The 21,404-nt window shown below is 35.9% G+C and overlaps 2 protein-coding genes across 3 annotated transcripts in view; one reads left to right on the top strand and one right to left on the bottom strand.

Annotated features, from left to right (window-relative positions):
- Window positions 1-21,404, bottom strand: part of LOC119072236 — a 273,319-nt gene that overhangs the window by 72,500 nt on the left and 179,415 nt on the right. The window lies entirely within an intron of this gene.
- LOC119072252 (putative serine protease K12H4.7) lies at window positions 13,541-15,924 on the top strand. The gene is made up of 9 exons (XM_037177436.1): window positions 13,541-13,750; window positions 13,820-14,001; window positions 14,059-14,248; window positions 14,308-14,353; window positions 14,415-14,646; window positions 15,007-15,188; window positions 15,255-15,384; window positions 15,568-15,737; window positions 15,796-15,924. The coding sequence occupies exons 1-9, from the start codon at window positions 13,589-13,591 to the stop codon at window positions 15,918-15,920; spliced, it is 1,419 nt and encodes a 472-aa protein (XP_037033331.1). The 5' UTR covers window positions 13,541-13,588; the 3' UTR covers window positions 15,921-15,924.

The following is a 21,404-nucleotide window of genomic DNA, read 5'->3' as shown; positions in this document are numbered from 1 at the left end:
ACGAAGAACCTCATATACGAAATGTCGTCCCCTTATCACATCTCTCGAAACTAATCCCAACCATCAATCAAACTTAATTTAATTTAAATAAATCATTCGAATGGTAAACATTTTTATAGGATTGCGTGCGACCACAACCCTATTTTTGTTCACTATTGTGACCAGGTGCATTTTGGCACGCGTCAAACGAACGATAATAATGAAAGAATTCAGAAGAATAAAGTCGAGTGGAATTAAAGACGTGACATAGCATACCTTCCAGGTGCTGGTATTTACTCTTTCTCCGCTTGCATGTACAGGCATATGGGGTATGGACATACAAAACAGTTGTTGTTAGCTTCGCCGGATATAAAATATTGTTGTGTGTGCGAATATATTGTCTTTCGGTTTTATAATCGTGCAGTACATGTTCGGAGAATCTAAGGGAAAATTGTAGATTGTCGGACAATGTAATGGGTTTTCTAAACATAGTGATAGACCAAGCAGCTTTGTGACACAAACAATGTTTTGCGCTTAATAATACGTTGTCGATGTTGAGACACGAGATTGCATTCAAAATTGAATATTGTCATTTTCTGGACACAGCCCTCCGTTAAGGAAAACATTTCTGTAATTATAGAGCTTAATGAGAGAGGGAATGGATTGTGGTGTTGGTATGGTCATTATGGTGAATGTCTTACGTAGGTAGTTATGAGAAAAACATATCGAAACGATGAAAACTGAGTGCGATTCTTTTGAAAATCAGTCAGATTTTTTCGCGGCTGGTATGCCTTGACTACACATCACCAAAACTAGTCTCATTCGCTCTCAGAGAGTGGAAAGATATCAAAGATCGAAAAATCGCATTTTCTTGGTGCGTGCCGTTCGAACACTAAGTGATGGATTTGTAAGGTTATGGGCTTATTGAGATACTACCTATGTCAGGCCGCTTATCGCTTACTTCATCTCACTCTACAATTAGAGCTGCGCGGGCCGCTCGAGTTTTTATCCGTCCGGACAGACTATAAAATTATCCAATTTAATCTTACGATCTAGAAATAGAAACCCTCGTCCCACACAGCTCCACTCTACAACAACTGATAGATCAATGAAACGTGAAGTATACAACAATTTAACGTCGCTACAATGTACACATAATGCCAACATTAACATATCGTACCGGTTCCACCCTCAAACATCCCACTTGCTTGCAGTGTTGTTCATTTTTCTTGTCAGAGTCACAGACTATTTAAATTCTAATTACGACAACGTGGGTGGAAGCATTCACAAAGTTTACCTACCCTCGGGATGAATGGAATACAATATCTCTGAATTTAACCAAAAATGTTCCTCTGGCATTCGTACGTATAGAGAAACGTAACCGATTCAAATAAATATATAAATGAACACATCCACCTCTTTTACCTAGAGATCTCACAGCAGTGAAGTAAATATATTCCAATTTTAACTACAATAACTCCATCGAGAATTCCACGCTTGTAGCTATTTAACATAAACATTTTTTTTGTTGTTGTTGTTGCTGTTGTTGTATTCGTTTAAGTGCATAACAAACGATTTAATAGCTACTGAAACTGATAAAATAAATAAGATTTATGTTCTCGTGTGCATTATAACACGGTGAGACTTTTGTACAACTTTTTTTTGTGTAATTCGTTCTTAATCCGATGAGAGTTGAAGCAAATCCACCGAATCAATTCGACAGAATTGGAGGAACATTTACGATGATAAACGGTTCGGAACAAACATCCATTTGCATTTGGGTGTACTCTTGTTCGTTTACGACAGCACTGGAAAATCTCATTAATCTTTCCCAGAAATAATCACCGTAAACGAATCCATAAAACCGGCAGTATTATGCAAAATAGACGAGTACACATACTACAGCTGAACATCAAATGGAAAATATCTCTTTGAGTTTCACCGTTCAATACACCGGTTGTGTGGGCGTCAAAAGTGCATGAACATTACACTTTAACTTTTATCTTTTTATTCACCTTCCTAACCCTTTTTTATCGCCTGTAAACATTCTCGAAAACCAAACCAAACAATTTATTTTAAAATCTGTTTTTATACACCTTGTTATGCACATTATAGGTATGTGTGAGGCTCTGTATACAGCACCGAGAAAACGTTATAGATAATTTATGGGCTGAGCATAATTACTTTTGTGTTTTTTTCGGAAAAAAAATGGGAGGCTTCGGTGAAGAAAATGGTTTAACGCTTTGCTCGTCTTCTCACTATGATACAGTCGGTGACGGAACAAAAACAACGGTTTTAAGCGACGAATATAATTAATCGCTTTTTCAACACCATTTTAACGTTCACACAACTTTTCCGACACCTTACCGAACCAACCGTCTATGAGTTAATGCTGGCTGGTGATATAAGTGTAAATGTGAAACGTTAACTATGCGCCCAGACCGCCGAAACCTTTATGTTTACCTTCAAACAAAAATAATTGAAATATTTTCTTTCACCATAAATAATGTGAAATGATTCTTCGAGTTAGCGAAGTTAGTGTGGTGCAGCCGAACCCGGTGGAAGAACATAACCCTTTGTTCATTTATTTAATTATTATTATTGAAGGTGTTGTTTCGTGCATGGAAATACATTTTATGTTCCATAATTTCGCCGAATTGTGTCTTTCTCTCCGCGGATGTTATTATACGCTGATGGGCTTAAGTGTGGCAAAATATGCCACTCCCATTTGTTCACGAAATATTTTATGGATTTCATTAAAGAGACACTTCGGCAATTGTTCGCGAATGGAAACAATGGCATTCTAGTGGCTTACGCTTGTATTATCGGAGTTTAATTAATTGTCACAGCTGATTGTCAAAGTTGTTTTACACAAAGCCCATTGTAAGGTGGAAGTAAAAGTGTAATTAGAATTACAATGAGGATATTCCATTAGTGTGGATTCAATTGGCTGGATTGGATACACTATATCCTTAAAGGCAAATAATGGAAATTATATTGAAGGTAGTTGGAAAAAGTTTTTCATCCCTGCGGTGCGAATAACCTTTTTTCTTCACTCAAATGCGGTAAGAATGTTGGCGCTCTCTTTGATGACAGTTCAGGTGAGAAAATTTTTATTTTCTCACCTATTGTGAGATGAACAAAAGTTTTTTTTTCAACCTTCACCTTGGATAGGAAAATGCAATTCCAGCGAATTACGACACTCCTCTATAACCGCAAACTTTCGCTCTTGTTGGAATTTCCCATTTTCTCCCTTTGGTAAACAAACAACTATTTTCTCAGTCATTTTCTCACCTCAGCTGAAGCTTCGGAAGTCTTTGTTGTGAAAAAGCTGTATTTAACTCGGGGAAAAAGTTGGAAATTACATTTTCTCTGGTGGGCCCTCGCTACCCCAGAAATCCAATTTCCAACTTTTCTTCCCTCGTTGAACAAATAACTATTCTCCCATCAATAAGCCATGAGAAAATTGCATATGGTTGCCGATTGGTCGAATAACATTTTTAATGAGCAAAACAGCACTTTCTTCCCTGTGGGGAGAAAATAGAATTTTTCTCACTTGAGCTGTCACTTTCTTTATGTGTTCACACATCGGCCTTGTTGGATTTTCCTATTTTCTTTCCTTGGTGAACAAATAACTATATCGGAGCGAAGAGTTGTATAGGTAGTAGGTATTGAAGGTCTGTTGAATTGAACGTAGAAGTAAAAACTAATATCGACTGAAATATTCTAACCGAGACAACAACTCTAAAGTGAAATTAGGGTAATAAATTGTTGAATAAATTCGACACACATTTGTCATGATTTTGTCTAAGCGCATCGTCTTCTAATGAGCACAGCAACGCATCTATCTATATATGTTCTCGTCTCGACGTTAGAAATGTGTTTGAATTATTACAGTCATTTCGTAACGATTTTCTCGTTCTTGTTACGCCACTTCAATTAATGATGGCATACCTTGTGTGGATATGGTAATAATCTAAACCGAAACGAAATAGTTCTGATGCTTTTAAAAATTACTGCGCCAAGCAACAACACTGACAATGTGAAAAAACGTGATTTCTATGGAAATTCTATCGGAAAATTTATATGCATCCCATAAAACATCACGTGTACAGCAGCAGCAGCATAAGCATCTAAAACATTTCAAAGCTCAACAAAATATAGTTTTGTCGTCAAGCGCATTAAAATAAAATAAAAACATTTGTAAATGAATGCACAATGTTGTGTTATGTGTCATCGTGTGTCTAACAAGAAAGAAAATAATCTGTTGTGCGGCTAATGCTGATGCGTTCGAATTGAACACAATGTTGTATTCGAGAGCTAAAAAAACGAGAGATTTTGCCTAGCTTTTAGCCAAGTTTAAATTGATTACATAGCAACGGTCTCTGGTAGTGATTTATGGGCGATTTAATGGAAATTTTATAGAGTCGTGTTCGGCAATTGACAGTGCTATAAATTTGTTGATTTTTGATGGCAATTAAAGAATTTTATGAACAGAAATTGTTGCGTGCGTTGTCCTTAACCGTTCGAGAATGGCATGTATGTATATCATCAGTCTTACTCCTTTTGCACGAAGCATCTAAAAGAAATTGACACAAAATCTTTTACTTCAATAGTTTTAGTACTTAGACTTTTGTGTTAATAAAAATGTAACGAGGTCGAGGGAACGAAGCAAATACGGTCATGGATACCTTCAGGACATGTAGAAATGAGATTTTTCACTCTCTTTGAGGCTATTCAATTTTATTTTTGTTTTGCTGATGATATAAAGTTGTGACGCGCGTCATGATACGAAAACACACGAAATCACGCGTAGAAAGTGGTGTGAAACCACTGTTTTTTAGGACGTTCAATGAAAGCAAAAACAGGGAGAGAGATAGAGAGCTAACTCCGCCATCATATCCATTCAAAAGGAAACAACCGTATTCGGGACTTGGAATGTTTGCAAGTTCTATGAACAATGAACAGCATTCATAGTACTTGCAAACGTAGATCATTGTCAATATCGTTTGATATGTCAAATTAGTTGTCAGTTTTCAATTTTAAATTGTTTGAGGTTAGCTGGATGAATCTGAAATAATTTGTGTAGGAACCGCTATTTGACAACGATCTATTCCAAGCAGGGCCTATTTTTGGAAAATTGATTTCCTAAATTTGCTAAAAGTTTCCAATATTTGCTAAAATTTTCCAATATTTGCTAGAATTAGCCATTAGCTTTGGCAAATTTTGGAAAATTTTAGCAAATTATGGCAAATTTTGGAAAATCGATTTCCCAAAAATAGGCCCTGATTTCAAGGCAGGAAAACTATCTTTTCCTTTTGAATAGATATGAAGGGGGATAAAACTCTTATCTCTCTCTCTCTTAACTTTTTTTTGTGTAATTCGTGACGTGTGTAAAACTGTGTACGTCACATGAGGAACAGTTGAATTCCATCAGCGTGTGAATTCGTACACCTTGACAATTATTTTTACTCACATATGTACATCTTACCTCGCCTTCGGCTACAACAAACACATACAAACTGAGGTTCAAATAGTTCTCTCGATTTACGAATTCACACAAAATCAGGAAGTCCCCGTATTCGTTCCATGTGATGCAATTATCAATTCCTTTGTGAAGACTGTAATGGTCAGAGTTCTCATTTTTGTCATCTATGTCGTTAATAGACCGTGTAACCGAGAAAGGTTAATGGCGAGCAGAGTACTCTCGTAACGAATTACAAAACAATCGAATTCTGAATCAGGTTAAATCCGTCGACAAAGCACAGATAAACCCAGACTAAACACAGATAGTTTCTTCAAGCGATTACTCCAAACACCCATCAAGTGTAATCGCATCGCATCACTGTTAGTTGCCATTGTTGTCGACAATCGAGTGCACTTTGGGACTATTAAAGCTTACAAATGGCTTCGTAGCGTTAACAAATTAATTGTGAGTGACTTGACTGCACACAAAAACGGATTTAGATTGCGCTATTCCGAAAGACATTAGAAAAACAAATATGTTTACTTTAGCTCGATGGAGAAATGTTTGTTTTTATTATTTAATAATATTTACCGACAATATCATTAATAATACGCACACATTAAAGTGAGTTCTTTCTGGGTGTTAATGATGATTGATGACATACGTGTTCTACAGCCAAACAAATTTTTAAAGTTTTCCGATTCTGAAATTAAAGATTTTTTTTTCCTCTCTGTCTCGTTTGCCTTCTTTATTGGTTTGATGAATGGTTTCAATAGAATGTTTATTAGATTGTAAAACAACAACGGCAACAAAAGGTATACACCATAAAACAGCAGCAACCCTTCAATTTACTCTATTCAGCAATGAATCTCCGTTAAAGTACCTCAATTTGTGCAAGTTCAAGCGAAATCCTCGTAGCGAAAAAAAAGGTTTTTTTTTTTACATTTTTCATAATAAAGTCGACCCCAGTCTCAACATAAATAGCAGTGACTGTCTTTGCGTTTTTACCTCCTGTTTTTTTTGTGTGTAGCGTTTTAAAAATATAATTTTAAAGAACCAAATCTCAAGGGAACGATATGAAAATGCGTATAATATTAATAAAAATAAAGCAAAGTAAATATAAAATGACTACGACGTGTACTTAAATTTGTTTTTTGTTGTTGTTGTTACTCTACTGTCTTTAGTTCTGATCACCCTTCTGAGGATGGGATATCGGGTTTTATACATTTAAAATATGTATGGAGTCTAAGTCCCTATTTGGTAAATGGAAGAAGATATTGCTGCATATTTACATAAACAATTTACGCAGACGATTTTTATGAAGACCGAAAAAATGTTTCATCTTTTACGAGTCACTTAATAATTTGAATTCAAATGAAAACTTTTCAGAATTTTGCATTGTTGTAATTAGGTGTGGCTGGAAGTCTTTTTGTGTAGGAAAAAAGTGGTGGTTTTATTCGTGCGCAGAATGTCAAAAGGAACCAAATGACCATAGTTCCTGAGTAAAAAGAAATCTCTGGGTTCGTTACGATTTTCATCTGTTAACGACAACGAAGACAAAAATATGCCAATAAGCTCTGGCTGTTGTACAAATCGTACAAAATTGTACAAAATGTAGCAAATCGTTTGTTACAACAATCGAAGTAAAAGATTTTGCATCCGACACTACGCGATTCAGTGTCTCTTGTACGGTCATGACTTCAAACCTCACACCGCCTACGACGAGAAATATTTGCTTGATATTGTTTCAAATTGTGCCTTGTAAGCGACTGTGATATGCACGTCCCCTCTTGGCTGAGAACAAGATAGAATTTACCGATTTAGCGAATTTCAACATTTCGTCTCTTATTCAACAAAACAGTTTTTTACTTGCCACCCGAAGTTTTGTTGAACACGGGTAGCAAGTAAGAGACGAAATGTTCGATTTTCTCGACACCAAACATTGAAAGGAGCCAGAAAACGACAGAAAATAGGAGTCTTAACGAAAATAAATCGAGGATTTTCAAGAATTTCAAGAATATTACAGCTGAAAGATGATATTATTGATCGAAAAAGCAATCACTATCGCCCAGAACACGATAGTATCGCGCAGAAAGAGGTAATATAACCCTCTGGGGCTGGGGCGATAATATCGCTCAGAACTGCATATTTTCGTATTCTGGGCGATGTTATCGTCCTGTACCATGATCACATGGTAGAAATATCCCATCACAGTTGAAAATGCTCAAAACTCTAAAATTTGAGAATTTTTAAGAAATTTTGTAGGTATTCCAATTGGCTCTGTGTAATTGTCCTCTTAAGAAAGTAGGTCTGACATTCTTGCAGTATTTCGATCGAACCATCCGCATTTTGAGAGATTGTTACATGAATAAGCTAAATAGGAAGCGGCCGTTTCGTTTCTAAGAAATATTTGAATCAATGCAACCAGATTCTCGAAAGGTACCTTAATATCAACTTGTCTGGTTGTCTTTCAAACCATCAGATTTAAATGTTTCCTTTCTTTTATCGCAAAAACAACAACAACAACTAAAAACCCCAACAATTAATGAAGACCACATTCCGCCACATTCGCTAAACGTTTTAATTATTTTCAACGTTCCTCGTGTAATGACCTCTTAATTACACTTGGCACATTAAAAACTTTTATTTTACAGCAAGCGTAATTTCCCATAAAGCAGCGTTTCGGCAATTTATCCGCATATGGAATACATTAAACCTTAATTTTATTTCTCACATGCCATAAAGAACACAAAATCGCTATTATGCATTTTGGTCTTGTTCATCTTTATCGCAAACCATTCCGTTTACTGTTGAGAAAACTTTGCAGTTTATGATTTATGCAGACAATTAAGCCAATTGAATCAAAGGGTTTCACCGATTTGAATCTTTTTTTTATTTATGATGTTCAAACATTTATACGCTTAACTGCTCACTTTAATTTTTTGGGCGATTTAAACCAGTCACTGTGTAGAAGGAGGAATATATTTGGGATTGATATTGTATATCCAGTTCTGCATAAAATTGACATCAGGCCTTTGCTCTGTGTGCGTTATGGATCAGATGTTTGGAATAGAATTTTTATTACTTTGTATGTCGCGCAAATGCTGGTTATTACATCCTGTGGAAAATGACATTCAAATGGTTTACAACTTTGCGATTTAATGAAAATTGATTTTATTACTTTTGTTAAATTAAGATTTATCGACCGAAAGTACAATTAACGTCAATTTGATATTTTTGTAATGGAGCAGGATGCCCACTAAAAATATTGTTAAATATTGTACTTCTGGGCGGTCATTCTTGTTTTATATTTCTGATTTAACAATGGACCCTTTGTAAATTTGCGTGGGGCGGAGCTCTGGTCCCTGTGCTCTGTGGACATGATGTGCTTGCAAATGCTGTATTAATTACCTAGACCCCAGAGCCTATTTCGTACCACTATAATATTGTTATTCGGATTGCTCCATGTGGAATATCTGGCAGCAGTTACGCCCCCCGGTATTTTTATCCCCGTACGAAGTACAAAGGAGCTCATAGGATTACGATGCCGTGTGTAATTGATGCCGTGTTCGCCTATATTCATAGATGACGAACCCGCAATAAAAATTTTGTCTGTCCGTCTGTATCTCTGTCACGTCAATATCTTGAGTAAATCAAATCCGATTTCAATTTTTTTTTCCCTGAAAGACAGTCGAAATAGTGAGGCTAAGTTCGAAGATGGGCATATTCGGGTCGGCTTTTCGTGAGTTAGGGCCACCTAAGTGATTTAAGGTCTTTTGGTGATATCTATGGCAAAATAAACGTTGAAAATGACACGACAAATGATAGGTATTGTCAATACCAATCCAGGAAAATAGGTTTTTTTTTAAATCGGGTGAGTGGTGTAACCTTCGCAAATTTGTAACTACATTAAGGCGAGAAAATATTCGTTTTTTGATGATTTCTCCGAACCAAAATCTTTTTTTTGAAAAAAAGAAACCATTAAAGCACTCTAAAATGCGTTACTGTTACATACAATGTGTTACACAACCTGCACAGTTATGACTCACCAACCAATTTTTGCTTTAAAGGTAAACAAATTTCCGATTTTTCAAAAAAAAAATTGGTTCGGAGAAATCATCAAAAAACGAATATTTCCCCGCCTAAATGTAGGCTATAAATTTTCAAAGAGTACATTGCTCTTGAATGTTAGGCTTGAATGTCGTAACTGCTGCCAGATATTGTACATGGAGCAATCCGAATAACAATATTTTCTTATTGGTACGAAATAGGCTCTGTCCACAGAGCACAGTGACAAGAGCCTCCGTCCCACGCATTCATACTAAAACGAACAAAGTCCCCGGACGACGCTCTGCTGCAAACGTATACAAAATTCATATTACTGTCGCCCTTACAATTAATTTAATTTTAAGAGAAAAATGGTAAACCGAAACTCCTTTTTTCGCGAGTGTGTGTGCTTCAAAAAGAAAATTGTATTCCAACCGAACACCCTCGCTTTCAAACAAAAACCATTTTCTTTTGTAAAATAGAGGAAAATACCAAAAAAAAATGTTTCACTAATTAAAAGTACATGTTCGTTTATTAGGTGTCTCATCAAAGGAATTTCCTTATATACACGTCATGCAGAAAAAGCCAGGCACAAAAATATATACAACAACACACAGACAACACGATAATTAAAGAACAACGCCGGAATCTATTTTTGGATATGGTACAGAGTACGGAGTAATTGAAAAGAGAATAAGATGTATCTAATGATGAAGAGATGTTTCCCATTTTATTCACCATATCTCGGTAATATATACAACACAACATTTATCATTTTTGGGTTATATACCCGTCCAATGTGCGTGTGTATAACAACAGCACGACACAGTACTTTTCTTTCCATGTTATACACACAAAAAAACGAAGACTCTGTATCACTGGAGGAATTTGTCAGTCCAATAAAAACTTCTCCTGAATACAATTTACATTCTTTTGATGTTTAAATAACATACAATTCTTGAAGTCAGTTATAAGAAATTGTTTTTAATTCCACACACAAAAGTATGGGTTGTCTGAATGCAAAATGATTTTTTTTTTGTTCGTTTCGCCGTGTTATTTTCATTCAACACATGATCTCCGAGTCAAAATGTAATTGCAATTCACATAAATTTTGTACTCACTCTCGACATCCTTTTTTTTGTCAAATGTTGAACAGTGGGAACAAAAAAATCCGAACGAATTCTTACCTGAAATGAAAGAAAATATTTACATTGATTATATTATGCAACACAGAATGAATAATGATTAAGTGAATTGGCTTGTTTTTCGTCATATAATAAGATAAACATAAAATACATTAACCGTCCCCTCGTTCTCTCGTCTCCCGAAGGACGATCACTTCAAATAATGACATCGCCTGTGAATTTAGCCTAATAAAAGCAGTACTGTAATCTTTAATAGAATCAACTCAGCATGTGGCGGGCAAAAAAGATGAAAGTAAAATGAAAGTGTGTACCCTGAATTGCACCACCCAAAACATGTAACGCATTCAGTCCGGCCAAATTACGTTCGAGAGTTTAATCTGTCTTTGCAACTAAGAGAGAAATTATTGAATTAATGTGTCGAATTTCTGATACAGACATTATTGCTATCGAGTGGGGTGCTGTTTTTAACACACATGTCACAAAATTGGCCGGACGACGACGCAATCTGTGTTAAATACATGCTGACCGCACTGCAAATAAGTTATTTTGCATCCGATGGAGAAATTTGGTTTGACTGTTGGTTTTAAATGAGTTTGATGTTGATTGAAGCAACCAAATTTATATTAGTTGCATCACTGGAGCTAACGCTCATTATTTGCGGTTATAGCGTTCTTTGTAATCTGTAACTAGCAATCGATTACAACTGTTTCCATCATCATAATCTCCTAAAACTTATCGAGAGCATTCTAATTTCTAGACAGCGTTGTAACTTCTTGACTTTGCAACTTCTTGAGAACGTTGTAACCTCTCGAAAATGTTGTAACTTATCGAAAACGTTGTAATTTTTCGAAAACGTTGTAACTTCTCGAGAACATTTCAACCTATCGAAAACGTTGTTCTCCAAAACGTTGTAATTTCTAGAAAACGTTATAACTTCTCGATGACGTTGCAACATATCGAAAACGTTGTAACTTATCGAAAACGTTGTAGCTTATCGAAAATGTTGTAACTTATCGAAAACGTTGTAATTTATCGAAAACGTTGTAATTTATCGAAAACGTTGTAGCTTATCGAAAATGTTGTAACTTATCGAAAACGTTGTAACTTATCGAAAACGTTGTAGCTTATCGAAAACGTTGTAGCTTATCGAAAATGTTGTAACTTATCGAAAACGTTGTAATTTATCGAAAACGTTGCAACATATCAGCAGCATATCGAAAACGTTGAAATTTCTGGAAAACAATGTAATTTATTGAGGACGTTGCAACCTTTTGAAAACGTTGTAACTTCTCTAGAACGTTGTAACTTTTCGAAAACGTTGTAATAATGAGATTTACAACTTCTCGAAAGTTACAACTTCTCGATAGTTACAACTTCTTGAAAGTTGCCACACCTCTCAAAGTAACCTTTTCTTATGGCTCCTTAACAGTTACAACTCGTAGCGAGCAAGCGAGCATGACTATGATTCCCGCTCTATGGCCTTTCAGAAAGATTGAATAATTCTTAAGAGTTATAAATTGTTGAATAAAAATGTTGACTGATTTCGACGTGTGACTGCAAAGGTGACAATATAAAATGAAGTGTGTGTAGAGCACAATAATAAGGTAAAATATCGACAAATAAAATCGTGATCGCATAACGATGACAAGTAAATTCTATGAATCTACTATTTCTTTTGATTAAAGTATTTTCGACAGATTTATGATATAATCTTTTACTTCGTTTATTTTTAACATTAATTTTACAACATAAGACCAAACTAGCCACATGCTATCGCTATTGTTTTTCTTGCTGGGAATAACAGATGACCACAGCGTATGTTTCTAGTTAATGTTATGCATGCCTACTTAAGTATAATCATTCGAAGTAATGACCATTATTAACATTTTGTTGCAAAGTATGGCACTCGCCTAATTTTTAATATAGAATCTGTTACATCACTGGTCTTAACAAATGTTTCTAAGGCTTCTAAGTGATAACTTGTCGACGAAGGTCAAACAATAAACATCTAAAAATTGAAGATGTTCTCAAGAAAGAAAGGTAGATAGCCAATTAGCAGCATAATACTGTACCCGAATTGAAAAAAAGAAGAACAAAAAGTAAATATTTAAAGAACCAAAAAAAATGTCGATGAAACAGTCAAAATAAACATGTTTTCGAATGGTTTTTTTATTCATTCATTACATCGTAGAGTCTCTCTAATAATATGCTGGAACATGAGATTATGGGCTATGTTTCGTCTTTCGAAAACAAACACCAAAAGGCAAATAAGTGTCAGCAGTCGTTGTATCCTGTCATTTTATTATTATGCAAGGTGTGTCATCTGGTTCGTTGTTGTTTTTTACGAGCAACATTTTTTTTTGTCTTATCTCATTTTTTCCGTCCGTTTCTTTACCTCAATTCCTTGTTTTTTTTCGTCGGCACTCAACGTCTTCCATAATTGACACTCAATGGACACTTTTATTAATTGACATGTTTCACAGCCTCGTCTCGGATTTTCCTTATTCACTGTCGATAGACAATCACAGTTAAGATTGAATTTGTATTGTCTTCAGCTATAAATAAATCAGTTGATTGAGAAATTAACCCCCCATCAACCCAGATGATCGGCGGGTAAATTATTTATTATGAAAAACTCATCCAGTCAAAATCATTTAACCGCACGTATTCCCTCTTAACATCTTATCCCTGCAACATATGAAGATTGTTGATGTATATATTGTTGAAACGCATTACTATTTCTCAAACATCTGCCATATGAGACGTGATAATTTCCTTACAATTAAAACCATTACACACGGCTAAGATAGTCGACTTCTGATATAGTTTTATCGGTGAATTTTTTTGATGATTACACTGTATATAGTCTCTTTTGAGACTAATTTTTCGTGTTAAACGTTTTGAACAAATATTTAGTCGTTCACTAAACGTTACATCGGTCTAAGCGAAAATGCTGATTTTAATATTTGCGTTAGTCGGAACGTTATCTGTGCTAAACGGAAATGTATTCGCAGGTGACTTTGAAGCCGCCAGTTTTACGTTAAGTGCACGCGGTGAATTTGAAACACGATTGGATCATTTTCGTCCGCAGTATTTCGATAAAGTTAGGTTTGTAAGTTGCCTCTCGAGTATTCGATTGCTCAAGAAACGAAAAATAAAATAATTTCACGTCCCTTCACAGGCATATCATGTGAATACGGACTATTACCAACCGATGGGACCGTTATACATTTACATTAAAGACGCACGCGACTATACAACCACATGGATTGAAAGTGGACTTATGGTTGACATAGCTGCCGAAACAAATGCAGCACTTTTCACATTCGATCACAGATATCTCGGTGATAACCGACCAACACAGTAATTGAAATGGAATTTCGCCAACGAATTTTTTCCGACGATTTCCAATTGTTACAGAAATGCCTCGTTCGAAAACCTGGAATATTTATCGGTAGAACAAAGCCTGGCCGACATCGCAACATTCATTCGGTTCATTCGATCGGACCCATCGGTCAGCTATTTTACGAAAGTGATTTTGTGGGGATCCGGGTATGGTGGATCAATGGCTACGTGGGCACGGAAAAAATATCCAGGATTGGTTGACGGGGTTAATATGCAGGCCCGGATTGTGTAATTCAAAAAATTAACATTTTGTTGTTGAAATAGGTCTGGTCATCGAGTGGAATATTCGACATCACCCTGTACAGTTTCAGTGAGTCAAATTTTAACTTCAACTTTTGAATTCAATCTGAACTTAAATCGAAACGAGTCAGGTCAGTACGATGCATTGGAAAGTATTTTTCGTAACTCCGGAAGTAGTGGATGCACCGACTTACTTCGCGAAGCACTGTTCGAAATGGATAGGTTCATACAAAATGGAGAAGGTGAATACCTGCAAGAGAGGTTAAATTTGTGCCGTCCAGTGGACACCAATTCAATGTTTGACATTGCCGCATTATACGAACATTATATTCTCTTCGTTACGGACTATATCAACAGACTTCAGTAAGTCTATAATTACCGTGTTATGTTAAAAATATCATTTAAACAGCTGCTCAAATGGCTGGCGTACGCACAGTGAATTTATTACATTATTTAGTGCTGGCTTTTTATGACTTTCGTGTCTAGTCACACAAACAGAGAAAACAAAAAAATTGGAATGAAAAGACGAGCACGAACGCTCTGGGTACGTTTTTATCATGAAATAAATTGAAAGTAAAATTTGAAGTGGATATGGGTAAATCCACTGAGTCGATGTGCGTTATCTACTTACATTAATTAGACGGAACGATAACTTAAATAGACCCAGCAAACCATATGACTGTGTGGAAAACGTTTTAAAAACAAACGTTAAACGTATTTCAGTACTCCGGGCATTTTAAGTTTCTGTCGTGCAATGGAAGAAATACCCGGCGATGCGTTCGATTCGTTTGCACAATGGGTTGACTTAATTTACGGGACACCGGAATGTTTTGATCCGAGTTTCGATGGTATAGTGGAGCGTAGCAGTAATGTTGAATGGGGTGCCGTCGGAACGGATACTGGAAGTAATGTGTGCTTTTAATGCGGGTGAAGTGATGCGTCCATTAAAGTAACAATTTCCATTCCGTCAGGACGACAGTGGTATTACAGTCAGTGCACACAGATTGGTTCATTCTTGATAGCCGATGAGTTTTCATGGATACCGGGACGAATTTCCGTTTTCTATCACATGGAAAAATGTCAACGAGTATTGGGTGAAAGGTTGGGATGATTTCTACAGCAATCGTTTAGGACGGAATACGAACAATTATGCGTTGATTGGACAGTGGCTAATGTCTGATTACAATGAAAAACCGCAGCATAACTGTCGATCCTATCAACGCAAAATTGCTCGTGTCTTATCGTCATTATCATTCACTCTTTCTCTTCAAACACTCTCGGCAGCTACAACGCAAATCTATTAATTACTGCAAACGATGCTCTGATTCGAGAACTGGGATCGCTGAACCACAGTGTAACGAATGTAATTTATACGAATGGCGGCATTGATCCGTGGCTTGGTACTGGAATTGTAGAGTCACAACATCCGAGCCTAATCGCTATGACCATTGATAGTAAGTGCGAATATTGTTAACTGTGTGAATGCAATTTTGCTCAATTTGTAATCATTAGCCTACGCTAAATCCGCTGACCTAACATCCATCGATCCAATGTCAGACACTGAATTACTGGTGGAAGCAAAGCAGCGTATCAGAGAAACAATTATTGCATGGTCGCAATTCACATCAGTGAAATAAAAAAAACATATTTTTTCGGTATGAATGGTTCGCATACCAGCAATGTCAATCATATTTTTGGCAATTAAAATATCAGATGTTATCTGCTAACCGCTTTGCGTTTAAATGCACAAAAAAATGACATCGAAAGTATCGGTTGCCCGACGACTAGTCGATACCAGACCGGTAGAGCTTCAATATTTTGCTAAATCTATTTTGTCAATTTGATTTATTTAGAAGGTTGATACGAACATCTCTAAGATGTTGCAACAGCTCTAGTAGTTCCTTTTTCATCCTTTGATAACAGGCAGACGTATCGCCATACACCGATTGAATCTGTTACTTCATTTGTTTTAACTATTGCTTGGAGATTAATACAAAATCTTTTACTTCATTTGTTTCAACATAGATTTCGCTCTGGTTAGACCACACCAATTCAGGCTTATCGTTTCATATTGTGATTGTGTCGATAACAAATGATCGTTTCACGAGAAAAAATTGCTTAATAACAGAATTGCTACAACCAACAGCACAGAGAAATCGATTGAGTCCTTTATGTACACACCTATTGGCCGAGAATATTGTTTTGTATATAAATCAGTGATGCATGAAGTATATTACATAGAATGATTGTTTGGGCACACGGACGGATATTGTCATTCTGTCGATCAGATAAGAAACGACCATGTAGGTGTTGTGTAACCATTATACCGCAGTTGGAGACTATCACAGTATGAGATATGTATATAGGCAAAGTCGGAATTGAATATGATTTTAGTTGACTTATCACCGAGAGAATGTAGAGATATTATTTGCGGTGGAAATAATCAGGAAGTGGGTTTGATTTGCGATGCAAAAAAATATCTACGAAGCAGTTGGGATAATGTGCTATGACCACAGTTGATAAAAGAGTGTCAGCAGCTTGGTTTTGAGATAATAAGTACAATGATTGTGCAGAGTTCACATGCTTCAAAGACAAAATTTTTATGTTCAAGTTGCTGTCGTCATATTTTTGTCAAAACCAAACGTCAATAGACAAACTGCTTGAGTCAGAAATCTTGCGAAACATTTTGTTTTTTGCACCTCTGGGAGGCCAGTGCACGTCTAGCTTTTCGGCACTGAATTAGGTGTAATACAAAAAAAAAACGCTGGACTTACGTCACGCCTGCTAATTAATTAACGTGTAGTGAAGATGCTAAGTAACTAAATTTTTGTGGAAATTGGTTTTAGTATTGGACTTGCCGAGTGATTCACAATTTGCGAAAGCGAACACTCACTTTGTTCGGATAACACTTGAAAGATTTCTGACCCATGGCTGCTTCGGAGCATCACGATTTGAAACCTTTGCCATATTACTATACCACACAATACGAATAAGGTTTGTCTAACGACTTTTATTACACAGGTAGTTTGTGATAGTCAAACGAACGTGTTTGGCCCGACCGGCAACTTACTTTTTTTTAGTTCTTTCCTTTGGGACGAATATCTCCATCACGACACGAATTTAAGATGTGTGTCGGTTAATCCTTGTTCAGGAGCGCTCAAATATAGTAGCGCTTGGTCGAACAAATATTTGTCGTTATCGGATATCGCAGTATATGGAGTAGGTTAAAAACCTCTCACACGCTCACACGCTCTTCGTCTGTATAGATTTAGTCGTTTAAAATCGTATGACGTACTATGCAAAGATGTGAGCCGCCATCTGAGGTGTGCCTTACTTCTTGGACTAAAGTGGAGTGAATGATTAAATGAGCTCCATTGAAGTGTGACAACCGTGAGTGGAGCTAATTCTATATTCGCATACGATTTAGTTCAAGTAGTTCTGCCACCCTCCGCTCCACCTATAATTAAAACTCGGCACTGCATTGCCAACATTTCTTCAGTGGTTCTTAAATCTGCATGGTATTTTATCTCGATAGATTTATTCACTCATTGTCTAATTGAATAATCCCAATGCTCCTACTGCAAACAAACTGAACATTTTCACCAAAAGCGCAATATAATCCAATTAAATGCACACAAAAAGACTGTTAAAATTATAATTTTAATAATTCACCCAATTACTAAATCATCCCCGGATCCCATCCATTACACTGATTAACTTTCGGATGATTCGCAATCAATAAGTAATTAAATTTTTCCCGAACAAAACTTTTTCATTAATTTTCAATCCATTTGGAGTTTTCTATTCTTAGATTACAAACGCCCGAGTTAAGTTATACACACTTATCGTATACATATATATGTAGACGATACCAAAAGCCGTTTTCAACGACTTTTCGGGGTTTTCCATTCATTTGATGTCGGGACAAAAAAAAACACATCTTTTGTGAGTGTGGTTTTTTTTCCCTCGAGTCGACAAAAACTGAAAACAGTTTGGCAGGCGCCACCATTAATTCAATTAACCTGCGGATATTTTATAACCACCATCATACACACGTATATATATATCGAATACACTCCAGTTCGATGGTCTGTATTATATAAAATGGGATATTTTATTGTCTGCACGATGATAAGCGAGAAAAGTTTTCATTCGATATTTAGGGTTTTTACTATACCCCGGTGTGTGTACGGGATACGATACAAAAACCTATATTATTATACATCTCGGTCCGTCTGTACATGCTACCAAACCCGAAAATTTTATTTGAATTTGATGGAAATGGGGAAAAGCACCTGGGAAGTCAATTACATGGTTGAAAGGTACTTGGATGTCGTTTGCACCTGGGTTAAGTAAGCTTACGTAGAGGTGATCGCTTTGGGAACTAGGCCAATTGCACATGATTGATTGTTCGATGGTTATTCTGTCGGGTGATAGACTCCAGTCGAATGATAGAACACTTTTGATGGATTTATTACACGGGTCAATGAAATAATTCCGATTATTCCGGACCCAATTTCCTTCACCCTATTCATTTATTTACTTTTTAAAAAAGAAAGAGAGGAAAATTTGATGAAAATGTCCACTATCCTTTTGTGTGAGTGGCGTGTATTTTCCTGCATGTACACATTGCGATAATTAATGGATGTGTTTACCATCAAAGTAAAATCGCATTGTGTGTTGGCAGCCTGGCACGCAACATAAATTTAAGGATTAGTTTCGGTTAATTATTACATATTCATTGGGGGGGAACGAAATGCATTTTCAAATTCAATGCAAAATGCGTTCGTTTAACCGAATTCTCTGATGGACAAAAGAGTAATTCCAAATAGTTATCACTTCTTTGTCTGAGTCGGAAAGATTGTTCGTACGTCTATACGTCTATACGTCTATATGAATAGTTAAATGCAAATAGAGGACATGTGATATTATAGCGCATTATAAGAAAAATGAAATTTTGTTCATTTGACTCCGTAACAAATATGTTGACGATGATTTTTGTCTTAACTGTCAAAAAACATCGTTAGCCTATTTGAAGCTGAGCCAAATGAATGAAATTTCATTTTTCTTAAAATTCCCTAATGTGACAGGTCCCTTTTTCACATTTAACTATTCATATGGATAATTCAGTGACGATGAAATTAAATACTTTAAGTTAGTACATACGGTCACTTCGAGACTTATGAGTGACGATGCTGGTTTCTTAAAGAAAGTCATCAAAAGATAAATGAACGAGACGGCGTAGAAGCGGATGACAATATTTTTTTTAGCTAAAAAAATACTCACAGAGGACGTCCTACCCAGCATTGCGGAACCAACGCCACCTGTTATCAGTTACATCTACAGTAAACATTTTTAATTCAAAAAAATCAACAATTTGCTCGAGGATTTGCATAATGAGAGAAATGTCATAACTAAGATGCAGAGTAAAAAAGAACCTCTGACACACACTACCAATGCCACATTATATCCATCTTATGCACGAATAATCCGTCTGTATCGAATTACTAATGCAACAGTCTTAAGTCGACGAATAAAATCATGAGACAGGTTAATTGAATCCAATTCAATTCTTGATATAATACCAAGAATATAATTGAATCCGTTGCATTGGCATATGTCCGATTAAATTGCAATATTTATCTCTTTAATGGCAAGAGAACTTTAATAAATTATCTTCCCGCATTGTTGAAAGGCAAACAGCATTTGGGAAATTAAAAATGCATCGCATTTCGAGAGATAAACTTTTACCAGACTCATTTCTAAGTGGAAGAGAAGAAGAAGTAAAACATTTAAGCAAAACCTAAAAATAGTGAGGTTAATCGAGTGCCTAATTCTGTCTGTTTTTATCGAACAAATAAACCCGCACCGACTTCTCGTGTACATATACGCTCTTTCTGTTGTCATACCATTAAAAACCATGCCTCATAAGAAAACATGTGATCTATTACATGGAAGAAAGATCATTATACGTTTCTTGCTTAACAGATTTTCTTCATTTTTAATGAAAAGCACACAAGAAATTCCATCCACTCTTTTGTGTTTTGTTTTCCCTTCCATTCCCAATCTTCATTTTCTTCTTCTTCTTTTTTTTTGCACTCACCAAAAAAGATTCATTTCTGAACTATAAATATTATGGCACAATTTGTTGGAGAAAATCCAGATCTAACGCAGCATAACGTTCAGGCAATAATTTTTGTTGGTTCACAGAATAACAAGACAAAACGAATAAAAATAAAACGAACGAACAAAAAACAACCGTCGAGAGATAAATTACCTCAGAGCATTATATGGTTTATATGGCGTTACCGAATAAAAATCGTATTGTTTTGTGTTGTTATTGTTTCCCAGTTTTATGAATCGTTCCGGTGGTATCCAATGGTTTTGTGGTTTATTACGATTTGGTCGCCCAATATCCACACATCTTCCCCGTATTTAATTTACTTCGTATGCGATAAAAGATTTGCTAAATTATTGCAAGATAAGTAACTACACTTTCGTCATTAATGGAATCGAGTTGTTTACTTAATCAAGAGACGAACACATCCATATTTTTCCATGAGCAAACGTTATTGTCATCGAAACTGGTATTGCTGGTATCGATACTGGTATTATTTGTATCGAGACTGGTATTATTGGTATCGAGACTGGTATTATTGGTATCGAGACTGGTATTATTGGTATAGAGACTGATATTATTTGTATAGAGACTGATATTATTGGTATCGAGACTGATTTTATTGGTATCGAGACTGGTATTATTGGTATCGAGACTGGTATTATTGGTATCGAGACTGGTATGGTATTATTGGTATCGAGACTGGTATTATTGGTATCGAGACTGGTATTATTGGTATCGAGACTGGTATTATTGGTATCGAGACTGGTATTATTGGTATCTAGACTGGTGTTATTGGTATAGACACTGATATTATTGGTATCAAAAGTGGTGTCACGTACACTCATAACACCAGTATTGTTATCTAATCTATTACATATTTTTAGATGATTTTCAACCTTTGTATACAGAATCTTGTACTTCATTGGCTCTAACATACATTTTACTATAAAAGACTATTAGCCAGAGTTTATAGGTTATTTCTGTTGTGACGGTTGTTAAC

Source organism: Bradysia coprophila, assembly GCF_014529535.1.
Source record: "Bradysia coprophila strain Holo2 chromosome IV unlocalized genomic scaffold, BU_Bcop_v1 contig_81, whole genome shotgun sequence".
Lineage (NCBI taxonomy): Eukaryota > Metazoa > Arthropoda > Insecta > Diptera > Sciaridae > Bradysia > Bradysia coprophila.
The sequence above is the reverse complement of the archived record's forward strand: the minus strand, read 5'-3'. Positions and strand labels throughout refer to the sequence as shown.